The sequence below is a fragment of the Notamacropus eugenii genome, chromosome 3 (genome assembly GCF_028372415.1).
Source record: "Notamacropus eugenii isolate mMacEug1 chromosome 3, mMacEug1.pri_v2, whole genome shotgun sequence".
NCBI classification, from domain to species: Eukaryota; Metazoa; Chordata; class Mammalia; order Diprotodontia; family Macropodidae; genus Notamacropus; species Notamacropus eugenii.
In genome coordinates, this window is record NC_092874.1 from 224,156,276 (window position 1) to 224,172,136 (window position 15,861).

General features: G+C 48.7%; 2 protein-coding genes and 1 non-coding gene across 3 annotated transcripts in view; 1 reads left to right on the top strand and 2 right to left on the bottom strand.

Annotated features, from left to right (window-relative positions):
• Positions 1-539: 539 nt before the first annotated feature.
• Positions 540-1,941, bottom strand: TMDD1 (transmembrane and death domain 1). Its single transcript, XM_072654716.1, has one exon. The coding sequence runs from the start codon at positions 1,724-1,726 to the stop codon at positions 860-862; it is 867 nt and encodes a 288-aa protein (XP_072510817.1). The 5' UTR covers positions 1,727-1,941; the 3' UTR covers positions 540-859.
• Positions 1,942-9,540: 7,599 nt separating this feature from the next.
• The window catches only part of FIGNL2 (fidgetin like 2), a 46,981-nt gene continuing 40,660 nt past the window's right edge, over positions 9,541-15,861 (bottom strand). The window contains exon 2 of the mRNA XM_072654717.1: positions 9,541-11,689. Within this exon, the coding sequence (XP_072510818.1) occupies positions 9,648-11,678 (2,031 nt within the window). The 5' untranslated portion in view covers positions 11,679-11,689 and the 3' untranslated portion in view covers positions 9,541-9,647. The remainder of the gene's footprint in view (positions 11,690-15,861) is intronic.
• On the top strand, positions 13,171-13,277 carry LOC140497875 (U6 spliceosomal RNA). Its single transcript, XR_011964886.1, has one exon. It is a non-coding gene; the product is annotated as a U6 spliceosomal RNA (small nuclear RNA).

Genomic DNA, 15,861 nt, shown 5'->3' on the forward strand with positions numbered 1-15,861 from the left:
CCCAATACCCATGAAATCTATTCCCTATCCAAAATGCCAATCCCCAGACTCTTGTTGCAAGATGACCCTTGTCACAAACCTGTAAGTACTTCTTCCATTTTCTGCCTGCTGCTCCCTCCCGTCCACCCAGCAATCCATGCTTCTCCTCCCCCCCCCCCCCCCGAAAAAAATCCCCAGCATCCTCATTACTTCTGGCCACAGGGAGGGAAGTGGGCTCTAATTCCGATCTCTTCTGCTCTCCCCCAGTCCCGAAGGCCACCATCTCCTGCTTGAGACTGAATTTGGCCTGCAACTAAAGCTTAAGTTTTCAAAAAACGTGATTTGTTGAGTCCAGTTCGGAAATGCTTTTGCTGAGATAATGGCATGGGGAGCTTAGAGGATGACTGTTACTTCTTTATGTCCTCACATGAATAAGGAGAAAGAATTTAGGTCCAGATAATTATCAGTACACTGATCCTTGAGAATAACATCTCTAAGAGTAGGCCGGAGGTCTTCCCATATCTATGCTTTACATTCTTTTTATAAACAAATAAACAAACAAAACTTTTGTATTGTTTTTGAATATTTATTTCCAAGACCCCATCATTTGTGTTTGTGTGTGGTGTGTGTGTGTGTGTGTGTGTGTGCATGTGTAATTGTGTGGTTATCTTGTATTTGTCCAGAGTCAAAATATCCTACCAATATTTGGGCACTGCTTACAGAACAACTTGTGTTTTGCAGACTGGAAACCGAAGAATCCTAAAGCCACATGCTTTCACACACAATGTATGTGGTTAGCCCCTTGTTGCTGCATTCCCGGGGTGTGCCTCTACAGTTCCGGGGCACTTAGGAGACGGTGAGGACACCAGCATGAGCTCCATTAAGGAAGAGTTTTAATTTCCCACAGGCAGTGGGGCCCGCTGGACCTCAAGAGGGGTGCGGAGACTAAGCCGGGGCGCTCGGACCTACACTCCCCGTCCTGGTCCTCGTCCCCAGCAGCCCCTGTGACCCACAGCGAGAGGAGGATGGTGAGCACGCCGAGCCCGAAGGCTCCCAACAAACCGGAGAAGAAGCCGACGATCAGGGACGAGAGCCAGTGGACCCTACCGCGCGGGTACGGACCCTGCGGCAGCCTCTCCACGATCAGCTCCAGCGCGTCCCAGGCGTCCAGGGCATCCCAGTCATCCGCGGCATCCCAGTCCGGGAGCAGCGCGCGGGGCCGCAGGGGCTGCGCCGGGGTGGGCTGCGCCGCCGCCGCTTTCTCGTAGGGCTGCGCGAATTTCCTCAGCTCCAACGTGGCCTCTTGGTGCAGGCTTTTGGCCAGCTCCCGAGCCACGTCGGGGCGGCCGCTGCGCCGCAGAACCCGGGCTACCCGGTCCCACGCCAGGGCCGGCGCCTTGGCCGCCAGCCACACCGCCAGCTCCTTCCGACACACGCTGTCCGCGTCCAGCCGCCGCAGGTCCCGCGGCTCCCGCCGCCGCCGCCGCCGCAGCCGCCGCAGCCCCGGCCTCGCGGGCTCATCTTCCGGAGGCCTCCGGTCCTCGGACAGTCGGGCCAGCTCCGCCTCGGGGTCGGGCTCGGGCGCCTCCAGGAGAGCTCGGAACAGATCGCATTCCTCCGGGGTCAGCATCTCGGCCAGGCGGACCGCCATGTGAGGGCCCATGGCGTCCTCGGCCGCCGCCGGCCCCAGCGTCCAGCCCAGCAGGACCAGTGCCAGGAGCGGAGGCCGCCACCAGCTACTCGCCATCGCCACGGTGCCAACGGCTCCAATGCTCGGAAATTCGAGGGACAGTAGGGGAGGGGGCTCCGAACCCAGGGGGCCAATGGGGAGGGCCACCTTCTGTCCGGGGTCTGCCCGACTGCTCCCCCGCGAGACGCAAGCAGTCAGGTATCCCGCTTTCTGATTTTTCAGCGTCAGGCCCTGGCTGACACTCGGGTACACTTTGGGTACACTCCTGGGCCCTTCGGGAGTGTCACCCCGAAATCTCAGGGCACTTTATACAATAGTAATTTTTATGTCAATCCATTTTCTCTTACACACGTGTCTTTACCTGTCTCTCCATTCCTTTAATGTTTTGCCCCCCAAAAATGTAGAAACTTTGGAGTCTGGAAGATCATAGATTTAGCCTGGGAAGGGACCTTGGAGGTTATCTAGTCCCATTTCCTCATTCTTCCCACCCGGAAATTCATGCCAAAAGAGGGGAACCACAATGATCTGGAGGGCAGAACTAAGCCTGGAACCCAAGTCCCCTGCCTCTCCATCTGTTCCCTCTCTCCTCCCCTCCCTCTTACCTTTTCCTGTCTTGCACAGGGGTATTCCTGGAGACCACATCCAATCAACAATAGTGAAACTCAGCTGAATTCCTTTTTAAGGGTCCTAAAATCTCCAACGCCCGCGTGGGTGTTGGAGGAGGGGAGAGAGATACAGGCCCCTTTCTCCCCGCTGCCTTTTAGTGCTGGAGGGGTCAGATCCCATGGCATCTGTACATCAAAAAGAACTACATTTCCATGAAGAGAGAAGGCTGAGACCATTTTCGATAGTGCCTTCCTTCCGCAGTCCCTAAATACACCACCCACCCCTGCCCGGTACCCGAACCATTTACAATCTGGGATTGGGGTCAGTAATTATTGGAGACACAAAAAGTTTCCATCGTCGTTTCTGCCTATTATAACGGTAGGCAATACATTTTTACAGAATTTTCCTGAGAATAACCCAGTGAAGCAGACAGGATGGGAATTAATACACCCATTTTTAAGAAAAAGAAGTTTTTTACCTGTGAAGTACTCATGAACACAGCACACAAACGTCTAAGATGGAATTTGTTTGTGCCTAAGTCTCCTAATACGCATTCCATTAAGCCACACTTCCTTCCAGGTAAAACCTTTTGAGGACAGGAGACTGCCAGTATGCAAATCTCCCTACGGCTATGCCTCTCATTTAGCCGCATTTCTGTTCATGACCTCCATGGTTACAGGGGAGGGACTCTGGGACAAGCTGTCTTACTTTCAGGAGGACCTTGGGCAAATCCTGATTCTTCCCTGGATTTTCCCATTTTTCCATGATGGGAGTGAGGGGACAAAATCCCTCCTCTAAAGTTCTGTTCTTACCTCCAGCACTATTTGGCTTTGGAGGTGGCTCCTCACTCTCTTATATCCTCACCCTCTGTCTTCACTCAGGCTTCCCTACTGAGGAGAAAGAGGAGGGAGGCTTCCGTCCTAGGGTAATTTTGTGAGATGGATAAAATAGTTGGTCTTGGGGTGGGGGTGTCTTAGGCCAGGGTTCCAAAGGGCTGGGCTCTGCCCAACAGCTAACTCCAGGATTTCGTAGGAAGGTGGTTTTTTTTCCCCATAGGGAGAGAGGTTGGTCCAGATAAGCACTGAGGTTCCTATGACTCTGTGACCTAAGATTGTCTGTCATCTTGCGGCATCAAAGAAGAATCCTTGATAGAGGCTTCAGATTTGTTTCAGGGGTGGTTTGTTTTTTTAAATAAAGTTCTCTTCTCTTCTCCTCTTCCCCCATCCTCAACTGTGCATGTACTTAACTTAGGTCAAACCTGGACCACACTCTCCAACTCCAAGGATGGCATCAGGGTTCAACCAAATGGTGTCCCATGGGATCTCAAAGCACTTTATAAATCAACAATCTCCTCTCAGCTCCCCATAGGGCACACTCCCTTTCCAAAAAATGGACAGAAATTCACCCATGGCTCTCTATGAAGGGTTTGGAATAAATTATCCGATGGTTCTTTTCAGGTGCAAATTTTGTGATCCAAGAGCTAGTATCCAGCCAGTATAGGCCCTTGACCTCTGCTCTTCCTCCCTCTTAGTTCTCATTCTCTCTCTCCTTTTCCTCCCTCCCTTTTCCCTCAGGCCTCTCTACCTCCTATTCAGGACTGAGCTGGTAGATGCTTTGGAAGAAAGTGAGCCTGTTTCCCCTCCTCTCCCTGTAAGAAAGAAGAAAAGATGTGGCAAGAGAGAGAGTTCCCTTGGCAGGCTCAGAGAAGCTGGATGTTGTGGGATGAGGAAAAGGACAGTCTGTCTGCCCAGGCCAGGGAGTGAGTCAAAAGTTGTGCCAGAATCCAACCCTAATCATCAGGGAGGACAGAGGTTATGGGTATGCAGATACATAAAGACACAGGGTCTTCTCACCTTCATGCAGAGATGTTCTATCATACACAAACACACAAAAAATAAGACACATAAAGGTCTAGTACTCCCAGTGAAAGGAGGAGGCTACCAGACACATACATACATACCTGTGTGCGCAGTTGCATGCACAAACTCATAGAAATACATTCACATGGAGAAACACTTAACCAGTCAAGATCCACACAACCATACAGGAGAGTATTCAGACAGTAGTGAGAAGGATACTGACTGAGTGCCAGAAAACCTAGGTTTTAATCTATGATCTGTCACTGTAAGACCTGAGCCTCAGTTTCTTTATCTGTAATATGAGATGACCTTTAAAGTGCCTTCCAATTTTGACATTCTATGACTCCAAACCCCATCTCAGTACCTGCCCCTCCCATTATTATTTAAATACCCCTTGTCCTAAAAGGTTTACCTCAGGTCCCATGAAGCCCTCCACAATTACTCTGGTTCTCATTGGCTTTCTCCTTAGAACTCAGCCCCGAATTCGTGGGTTGGGCTGCATAATTTAGCACATTTCATACAGTATTAGGAACCATAGGCTGAAAGGGGTGTCAGTATGAAGTCTAATTTCTCAATATACAACTGAAACCCAGATAGGGAAGGGATGTGTCCATGAGCCAAGTTACTCCTGAATAACGACAGCATTGCTTTCTTGGTTACAGAAGAAGCAGATGTAAAGAACTAGGTGTATACAGTAAGCACTTAATAAATGCCTGATATCACTGAGGAGACACAGCTAGGTTGCTCAGTGGATAGAGCATAGAACTTGGAACTGAGGACACCTGAGTTCAAATCCTGCCTCAGACACTTATTAGCTATGTGATCTTGGGCAAATAATTAACCTCTGCCCATCTATTTCTTCATTGGCAAAATCGAGATAACAATGCTTTATTTTAGTTACTGTGAGGATCAAATGAGATATTTGTAAAGCACTTTGCAAAATCTGAAAGCACTTTATAAATTCTAGCTATTATCACTAAGCAGGTGCTCAAGAAACCTTCCTGGACTTGACCCAATAACATTTCAGTATTTCAAGGACCTGTGATTTTGACCCTGTGGGTACTTCTTCCACTAATATAGAACATATGATATAGTGGGTGATCTTTAAGAAGTTTCTGTGGTCAAAAAGGTATCACCCTGTGGCCAGTCTGGCAACGAGCCTCTGTGAACTTAGCTCTTCCACACATTTCTTGTTGTGTTCTTCCATTGCCAAAGACCATGCCATCAGACATGACTTGCTCTTGACTTTGTTCTGAGTGAGGGAGGGCTGTGCAAGGTCACCAGCCTCACTTCTCCAGAGCCACTTAGATCCAGTGACCAGATATTCAGTCACACTTGAAAACTTTCAAGCTTGTCAAGCCCTTGGACCTGCCAAGAGTTGACAACTCAACTGCTTGCCTAGCCTTCAAAAATGCGACCCCAAAACCAAGATGAATCATGTTAGTTAGTAAGACGTCAGTGGAGGATTAAGTAACACAATTCAAACCAGACAGCCAGGCACCCTCACTAGCAGGCACCCAATAAATCTGTTTGATGCATGAAGAAAGACCAGACATTCATTCAGGCATTACCTGTGACCACCCTTCCCAGGTGCTTATTTCACCACTACCCTCCTCCCACCCCAGCCCTAGTAGGTTCCCCAAGAAAACCACTGGCACCTCACATCATCTCTTTAATACTGTGTAATACAATTTTTTTCTTTAAAATACAGTTGGTTTTTTTTTTTTTTTTGAGGTAGACAGACCACAACTCCAGAGCATGGGTCAGACAGGAGATAAATATGCCCACGTACAATACATTGCAAAATGAGGTAGAAATGGTTAGTTACACACCTCCTCCCCTGACAAAATGTGAGGGCAGGAAGAAAAGGACCAGCTGGTAAAGTAGGGCACAGGCCCCTCCCAGACACCCTGCCCCTGGATTCTTTGGTAAACCCTCCCAGGCCCTCCCCCCAGTGACCTGAAATCTTCAGCTCCAAGGTATCCTGAAGATGTTTTAGTTCTCCTCCCCACCCAATTCCCCTTGAGGTAGGTGTATCTCTGTGTTCCCATTGTATAGATGGGTAGACGAGACATCTTGGGGATTAGGGAGTATGAGGGGGAACTTTCCCCGTGTGCAAAGTGGGGCCTGGGGGTAAACAATGAGAAGTATAATAATATGGGCGGGGGGAGTATCCAGCAAAAGAGAGGATCCCTGGGACCTCCTGATTGGGGAGGGAATGGTCAGTGAGGGATCTTTATACATATCTCTGCCATAGAGCCAAGCCCACAAGTCAGGGGTAAATTCCCTGGGTGCTGGGTTTTGGGGGGCAAGTCTGTAAAACCAGTGCTAGCCATCCACCTCTCTAGGACCTAGGCTCATTCCCTCCCAATCCCCCTCCAAAAAAGTCTGAGTGGGAACCTGCAAATCTCCTCTCCCCTGGTCCTCCCTATGTTTTTTCCTATGTGATATGAATAGAACTGCTGTTACTGAGGAGCCAGGGAGCAGGGCTAGATTTATAGGGAAGGAAAGACAGGATGATGAAGGTAAAAGGGGAGGGTTAGATAGAAATAGGGGTGGGGGGAGAGACAATGAGAGGAAAGAACTGAAAAGGGAGGGATAATTCCTTTTCCCACTCCTGGGGCAAGACTTTGGATACAGCCTCCCCAGGGTCTGGGCAGACCCTGCCAAGCCAGGTAAGCAGGGCCTGAATGGAGAAACAGGATGGGGCAGCTAGATCCTGAATAACCCAGTGTCTCTAGCCCTAGCCCTACCGGGGAGATGCCTCAGTATCCCCTCTACAGATCTCTGCTTCAGCCTAAACGTAAATAGCAGGCTTCTAACCTAAGCCTGGGAACTGCGGGAGCTGGATGACCTTTGCCATGGTTCCTCTTGGCCATGCAGTCTGCATAGGGCCTAGTCTAGGCAGTGTGAATCCTTGTCTCTTCCCTTCCCCCTCTTTCAAGAGTCACCCACTGGGGAGGCTTAGGTTAATTTCAGGTTGCTAGATGATTGGGTCAAGAAAGGCCATTGTTACAGGCTAGGCCACCTCCTTGGGGACCATGAGAACAGCTGGTTTCATTTAGAAGGGAGGGGTCCCATTTAGAGCATCCTTCATCCCAGCATTAATGCTCAGGGAATCTAGAGGACCCAGGATGATGAGGGTAGGTCAATGGGGATAGTTTGAGACAGGAATGGAAAAGTAATCAAGGACCTGCAGTCAGGGAAAGGAGAAAAAAATAGGAGTGAGGCAGAGACAGGGTTATCAGGAAGAATCTGAAATTGATGCTAAAGACTGTCGGTACTCCTAGTTCCACAGACCAAGGCACAGAAACACCTTCCATCAGTCACAACCACATGTGGTTAGGACAAGAAGAGCCCTGGGCATCGGGATGTGTGAGGAGGAGGGGAGCATCTGAATCTTTGAGATAAAGATTCCCATAGCCTGGTTTCCCAGTGAGATGGAGGAAAGGGGAAACAATTGGGGAGGAGCCTAGTACAAACACCCTAAAGACAGGAGGAAGGCTGTCTCTTATCCCATCTTTGGTGCTGTCTAGTTCAGCAGCGGGGAACCTGTGCCCTCCAGGTCATATGTGGCCCTCTGGGCCCTCAAGTATGGCCCTTTGACTGAATCCAAACTTCACAGAACAAATCCCCCTAATAAAAGGATTTGTTGTATAAAACTTGGACTCAGTCAAAGGGCTGCACCAAGGACCTGAATCCCCTGCGCTCTGAGAGATGGACAGAGTAGGGAAGATCCCTTAGGTTTGCGGTCAGTTCTCAGGAGAGGAGTGTCCATGACAGGATACCACTTCTGGGAGTCCCTGGTATAGGTGGGATGGAGCAAACAAATATTTCACTTCATTGTTAGCTGCCCTCTCTCCCCATCTGCTCTCTTCATTATTAGAGCCAGGACACCAATCTTCCCATTCCAACTCTGGAAAACTTGACTTTCCCTGCCTTCTAAGGTAGTGCTGGAAATGACTTGCCCAGGTGTTTATGAGCCCCTCATAGGCATCACGGCTGCTCCTCCTTCCCACCAACTAAAAAACAAAACCCTTCCAGAGACATCTTAGTACAATTTCCATCTGAATCAAGTATGGGATCCTAAATCTCAGGAGGAGAGATGAGGTGACTTTTCCAGGACCTTCCCTTCCTAGACACCATCCATTAGAGCCCCCGAACTCCTGCCAAAACATGAGGACCCCTTTTTTCTTCCAGCTCCAGAGATGACCAGCACACAGAACTTCTACATTAGGATGAGGAAGGTCCCAGGACACAGGGTATGGTTTGGGTCTTTTTTTCTGATAGCTTTTTCAAAACTCACAACTTCTCTACAGAATCCAGCAGGAGACAGGCAGAGAAAAAGGGACTGGGGGATGTGAGGACGTCCAAGATGGAGAAGAATAAGGGGTAGGGAATATCCCCTGCCTTAAATAACCAAACCCAGCAACTCCCCCCTAAACCCCTATACTTATGGCCTCAGACCTAGAGAGGAAGTCCCAGAAATACATTCAGCTTCCCTTCCAGAAAGAGCGAGGAGTAGGGGGGAGGGCCAGAGTCAAGGAGTTTCTGATGCTAGCCCCGTTTCCTAAATCTTTTGGGGGAAAAGTTGCTCTCAGCCCCTTTAGGGGGAACATAGGGGAGTAGCTAAATTCAAAGACATTCTTTCTGGGGTTTATTCCTGAGTCATTAAAAAAAAAGACAGAAAACAACAACTTCTACAAACCTTACAAAAATAATAGGGAGGTATAGAATATTAAACATGCTACTCCCCCCACTCCAAAAAAAATCCCTCATTTGGGGTATTATTTGGCCTTTTTTTTTTGGCTCCCCCAGGCCAGAAGGTAGCCTGGGGTAGCAGAGCAGGGTCCCAGGAAGGAGACAGATATAAAGAGTATTGAATTCTTTCCCCATCCCTGGGATCTTTAAGAGCAGACAGAGGCTAGAGACCCCTTTGTCTGCTACTCATGAATACTCCTCTAGCTATCTGCTAGGGACAGAAAGTCAGACATAAAGACACAAGGGAAGAAGGGAGACACAGAAAGAGACAAGCAAAGAGAGGGCAAGATGGGGCAGGGGGAAAGAAATACAAAAAGACTGATGGAAATGGAAAGAGATCTTGAGGTAAAGGAAGGATATGACAGCCTGAAAGAGGCCCAAAAGACAAGAAGAGATGAAAAGGTAGTAAGAGAGAATAAGAGAGAGGCTGGGAAAGATGGAGATGAGACAACGAGAAGACAGAAAACAAGACAACCATCTCCACCAAGAGTACAGATGGAAAGAAAGGTTCCTGGGACCTGAGGTCACTTAGCCCAGGGCTGGAGTAATAAATAGTCGAGACCTGAGTACATTGAGCCTTCCCTGGGTGACCAGGCAGACCCAAAGCATCTTCCAATTCCCCCTCCCTCCCACCCTCCCCACATTCTTCCCATATACCCCTCCCTGATATCGGCCTGGTTCCAGAGACACCCCAAAGTAGTCATTGCTCCCTGCCAAGGAAGGGTCAGAGGGGGCGCTCCTCCACCCATTCATCAGTGTCCTGAGCCATACATCTTGTCCCATTCTACATACAAGTCCAACTCCTTGGGGGAGGCTTGGGGACACACTTTGGCCAAGGCTGCCTCAAAGTCTTTGTAGGATGGGGCTGGCTGCAACCCTGGGAGGCCCCCCCCAGCTCCAGCCCCAGCTCTGGCCACTGCCTGCTGGCACAGCTGTACCAGTTCACCCCCTGAGTATCCCTGTGTGCCCCGCACCAGAGCTGAAAGCTCCCCCTCACTTAGCCCACAGCCCTGCTGGGCTAGTGCCTGCTGGAGGATCTGCCCTCGGGCAGATGCATCAGGCAGGGACACATAGAATCGGTGAGCAAAGCGCCTGCGGGCAGCCTCATCCAGTGCCCCAGGTCGTGGTGTGGTGCCCACCACCACCACCCCCTCCCCACTAGTGCCACCCCCTCCATCCAGATAAGCCAGGAGCTGGGCCTGCAGGCTTCCAGAGGCAGGGGCCTCATCCTGGGCAGGCAGAAGGGCCTCCAGCTCGCTGATCACCAGCACAGCAGGGGGACGGCATCGGGCAGCAAAGAAGGCAGCCTGGAGCAGACGCCCACCTTCCCCTGCACCCTGGGCTGCCAAGGCTGCCCCACTCAGGCGCAGCAGCATGGAGCCCAGCTGGGTGGACAGGCACCGGCCCAAGAGAGACTTGCCTGCACCCCGAGGGCCAAAAAGCAGCAGAGTCCGAGGTGGGCAAGGCCCACGTGAATATGTGGCTGGTCTCAGCATGGGCCACACCAGCTCCTCTTCCAGGGCAGCCTTGAGGGCACCCTGCCCAGCGATGTCAGCCCATTGCACTGGGGGGCCACAGTCTACCATCTTGCTGGTCACTAGCTCCAGAGCCACAGGGTCCACACCCTTGGGGGGCTCTCCTGGGACAGCAAAGCCCCGAGAGATTGGGGCCAGCCCTCGCTCTACCGACACCCTCTCAGGGAACTTCTCAAAGGACTCCTGGTGTGGGGTATAGGCTGGAGAGCCTAATACCTTGAGAGAAGGGCCCCCGCCACTGCTGTACTTCCCTGACATTTCTTCCCTGGTCCCTGGCAGCTTCCCTCGGAACCCATTGCCTTGGCATTCACCATTGTTGTTTGAAGGAGGGTAGGAGGGACCATCGGAAATGGGGGGTTTGGGGGGCTCATAGCCATACTTGTGGTATCGACCTTCTCCCACTTCATCAAATGCCTTGCGCTTTAGTGAAATGACTGGTTCATTCCCGGGTGGGGGGGGCTGGAAACTGTAGGCTGCAGGTGTTGGTGGGGCAGGGGCTGCTGGGGGCAAGGGGGTGGGTGTGGCCAGACCTGAGGAAAGGTAAGGGGCAGGGGGTGGGTGTGGAGGGAGACCCCCAAATCCAGGCTGGGCTGCATAGCCTCCTGAGGGGTAGTTGTACAGGGAGCTAGAGGGGCCATAGCCAGGGGGAGGTGGTGGCTGTAGGAGTCCTGCTGAGGGTGGTGGGGGCAGAGCTGCACTTGCTTGCCCACAGTACCCAGTGGCAAGGTACCCCCCACCATATCCAGGACCATACTCCGGCCCTCCAGATGGCCCCCCACAGGCATTGCCAGTGTATAGAGGTTCAGGAAGATTCCCAGCTAATACAGGAGACCCTCCTAGGCCTCCTGGCCCCCCTCCCACACCCCCACTGACTGATTTTGTTCCTGGGAGACCCTCATGGAGGGAGGTAACTGGGTATGGCGGCTCTGCCCCGGGTGTCCCAGGCCAGGACTCCACATCTCCTTTGGCTCCATTGATGGCCCCAAAAGTGGTATCAGCATAGCCACCCAGGGTGGGCCTGTCATAGGGAGAGTTGAGGACCCCTGAGTACTTCTCAGCATAACGCTTGAGGAGATTGGAGGCTGTGAGGGTAGAGATGTCATCATGGGCCCAGGCATAGTGGCATCGCTGACGGCCTGCAGAGGGCAGCTCCAATTTGTGGGCTGGTGACGGAGTGGTAGAAGAGACATCCAGGTGCTGATCTGGCCACTGGTTGAGGGGCTGGGCATGTTCTGGTGTCCAGTGCATCTTCAACAGAGCTGAAGAAATAGAAGAAAGGAATCTATGAAACTCAAACCTAGGTTGTGCCAAGGCTGCTCAGTTCAGTGAGGGCATTAACCAGGGACAGACCTAGAGAGTCTCCTGCCCATTTCCCAACTGTCAAGTCCCCTTAGAGTTAACAGGGTCTTAGAAACAGGCAGTCAAAATTGTTGATCCCTGGCTTATGTGACCCCAGAGCATGGGTTACACCTTAGGGGCTCATTCAGGATACAAGGGGTTAATTTATAATCAACCTCAAGTGCCTAATCCTTCTTTAGGAGCTCCACCCACCTTTGAGGATCTTACAGGGTTTGGTTTGGTTTTAAGAGATTCAATGTACTTACCCTATTATGGTACAAATGTGGACAACTGTCTGAGATCCCACAGAGTTAAGGTTCATAAGCAGGGGATTTCCTGAATGCTTAAAAATCCTAAGTGCTGTCCCTTTTTGGAGGGGAAGCTGGATCAGACTGATTGGAACACCACAGATCACCCGGGCCCCTTACAGTTATAGCACACATGATTGTCCATACAGATGCATAGAAACAATACAAGCCATTAGGGTAAGCCTGGAGCATTCCTCTTGGCAGCATCTTATACACATGTTGATTCCTATATCTATACCTAGGCTCTCTTTCCTACCTCTGCCACTAGGGAGTTGTATGACCTAAGTAAGTCACCTTCTTGTTCTGGAACCATGGTTTCTTCCTTACAAAATGAGACAGTTGGCCGTGAACACAGACATATGCACAGATATAGATGCATACAACCCAGAATACATTTTCAAAGTTAGATACACATGCATGTCTACATATACATCAACACAAACCAATACCCACACAAAGAGCAATGGATTTGACATCATTTGACCTAGTTTCAAAACCATATTCTGGTACATATAGTCTGAATGACTTTGGCCATGGCAGTTCCAATTTCCAGTCCTCAGTTTCACAGAATTTCAGAATTTCAAATTTGCAAGGGGCCACAAAGGCCATCTAAACCCAATGGGACCTGAGGGGTCTCCTCTACAACCTAAGAAACAAGTGCTCACCCAGCCTTTGCCTCAAGACCTTCACTGACAGGGAACTCACCAACTCCAAAGGCATATACTTTGGAATAGCTCTCATGATTAGAAAGTTTTCCCTAATATGAAGCCTAAATTCTCTACCTCTTGCTCCCAGTACCTAGACCCTCCAGGGCCAGTTCAGGGGTTGCTAGAGACAGTTGCAACCAGCTGGCTCTGAAATTTTCATTGTGAGCATTTATAACTTGGAAATCACAACACTATAACTCGGTGCTTGATTTATTGTTTTGTTGATTGTCTAGGTTTAAGAAAAATATGGAGAAAATGTTAACAGTATGGATTAAATTTAAAAGCATGCAAAAAGTCATTTGTTAAACTCTTCATCAACATGCCTCTGGTTAAGCAGATCCAGTTCAATATCTCTTTCATATGACAGCCCTTTAAATGCTAGAAAGTGTGCTCACTTTGGCAACATATATTCTAAAATTGGAATGATACAGAAAAGATTAGCATGAACCTTGTGCAAGGGTGACAGGCAGATTAAGGAAAGGTGCTCTGTTTCTAGATAGATAGATGAATGGACAGATGAATAGAAAAACAGATTAGACAGACACATTAAACAGAAAGATTGATAAGATAGATTAGACAGACATAGATAAGATAGACAGACAGATAGATAGATGAAAGACAGAAAGATAGACAGACAGACATAGATTAGACAGATAGACAGAAAGATAGATTAAACAGATGAATATATATCAGACAAACAGATACATAGATTAGACAGACAGATTAGAAAGATACAGATACTTAGATTAGACAGACAGAAATAGATAGGTAGGAGAGACAGATTAGTCAAACTGATAGATTAGACAGAAAGAGGGAGAAAGAGAGAGGGGTGACAGAGAGGGGAGACACAGAGAGCGAGAGAGAGAGAGAGAAAGAGAGAGAGAGACAGAGAGAGAACCAGCACTCACTGCTAAGTATTGTGAATATAAAAGCATGCAAAAAGACAATCTGTATCCTCAAAAAGCTTATATTCTAATGGGAGAAGATAATATGGGAGGATAATAAGGGAAGTGAAAAGCAAGGCAGGAGGAGAGAAGCCCAAAGAGTAGATCAAACAATGAATGAAGTGAACTCATGAAATGGTGGCCCAGGCCAGCAACACATCAATGAGGGGACAGAAACTGAGGGCAGACAGGTTTCCTGAGTGGTAAGGGTACTGGAGAAGAGATAAATAAGTCCAGAGAATGACTTGAGGCAGAGATACCTATTGGGAAAAAAGTGAAATAATGTAATGGAGAGGTGATGAACTAGGTGGTAGTTGTGTGAACAAAGAGAAGAGATATGAGGAGAAAGATGTTGTGGACATAGAAATGGCAAGAGGTGGTAACTGACTGCACATATGGGCAAAGGAGAGTAATCAGGGATAATGCCAAGGTTGCCAATGTGGGAAACTAGAAAAATGATCTTGCTCTTGGCAGAGTCAGAGAGGTTCATCAAAGGGATGGGTTTGGGGGGAAAGAGAGTGAGTTCTGTTTTGGACATGTTGGGTTTAAGATGTTTCTGGGACATGTAGTTGGAAATGTGATTTGGGACAGAAGAAAGCCAGAATAGCTCAGAAGAGGGAAGAAGACTGAATATATAGATTGATGAATCATTTGCATAGTCATCTACATAATTAAATTCATAGGAGTTGATAAGGTCAGAAAGAAGGGGAGGAAAAGAGAGAGAGAGAGGAGGGGAGAGAGAGAGAAGGAGAGAGAGAGAGAGAGAGAGAGAGAGAGAGAGAGAGAGAGAGAGAGAGAGAGAGAGAGAGAGAGAGACAAGAACCTGGAGAGAGAAATGTCAAGAAAACCCAGAGAAGAGAAAGTATCTACGAGGAAAGGGTGACCAACAGTGTCAAAGGCTGCAGAGAGAGGTCAAGAAGGATGAGGACGGAGAAAAGGCCATTGGATCTGGCAATTAAGAGATCACTAGTAGCTTTGGAGAGAGCAGGTTCAGTTGAGTGATGAGGTCAGAGGCCAGATTTGTTGAGAAGTAAGTGAGAAGAGAGGAAGTGGAGGTGACAAGTGAGAATAGTTTTTTCTAGGAGCTCAGCAGAGAAAGGGAGGAGGGATAGAGGACAATAGCTTGAGGGTCTAATGAAGGTTTCTAGTTTTTTTTTTAGGAATGAGGAAGACTCAGGCTGTTTGTAGACCACAGGAAAGGAACTCGTACATAATAACAAAACCATTAACAACCACAAAATGACCACATTGGCCAGCATTTACGTAGGACTTCGAGGCTCCCGAAGCACTTTATATATGTTACCTCATTTAGTATTGGAAGAAATTGAAATTTAGCAAGAGGAGAAAGGTGAGTAAGGGGAGAATCCACTGGGCAAGACAGGAGAGGGTGGCATCAAGGGCAGCTGGCTCCTATGTCTTTTAAAAATCGAAGCTGGGTAATTAATTTCCTAAACGAACCCATCAGTCTCATTAGAAAACTCCCCTCTTCACTCTTCACAGGAATTTTTTCTAGTTTAGTCTTCAGAATTTAATTTCTGAGAGTTTCTCATTCTACCTAGGTGATATATACCCCACAGAGTTGAAATCCATGGGATCTAGCTATCCTTTCTCTGAATCCTTACTTCATAAAATGAAAAGGTTGGACTAGATTATCTCAAAGGTTCCTAGTTTCAAATCCAATGAAAGATCCTTCATTTACACACAGGCATAGACTGTGAATCGTGGGGAAGTGCTTCCTGACAGTTGGCCCCATACCTTATTCTCAAGGTTTTCTGGTAGGCACAGCTTCTCATATCACTCTGCACCCCATCAGACACAAATGACGAAGGGTATGAATTGGAGTCAAAGAGGTCCCAGGGCCCAAGGGCCAGCCAACACAGTGGAATTACTCAGTGTTCTGACACTGACTTCTGATTTTACTTTGCTTATCCTCTCTCCAAACACACTCATTTTTTTCTGTCAAGTCTCCCTGTTATTAAGGAGACACACAACAGATCCACTGACCTCACTCTTTTAAGATATATCATTGCTTTTGAGTGGAAAAGGGGCTAAAGAAGAGAATTTGGAACTCAAAACGTTTTTAAATGAATTTTATGACTTTGTATGTACAACCCAGATTGAATTGTCTGCCTTC

Excerpts from the sequence above, each read along its gene's own strand:
- TMDD1 (XM_072654716.1), bottom strand. The coding sequence starts at position 1,726 with ATGGCGAGTAGCTGGTGGCGGCCTCCGCTCCTGGCACTGGTCCTGCTG.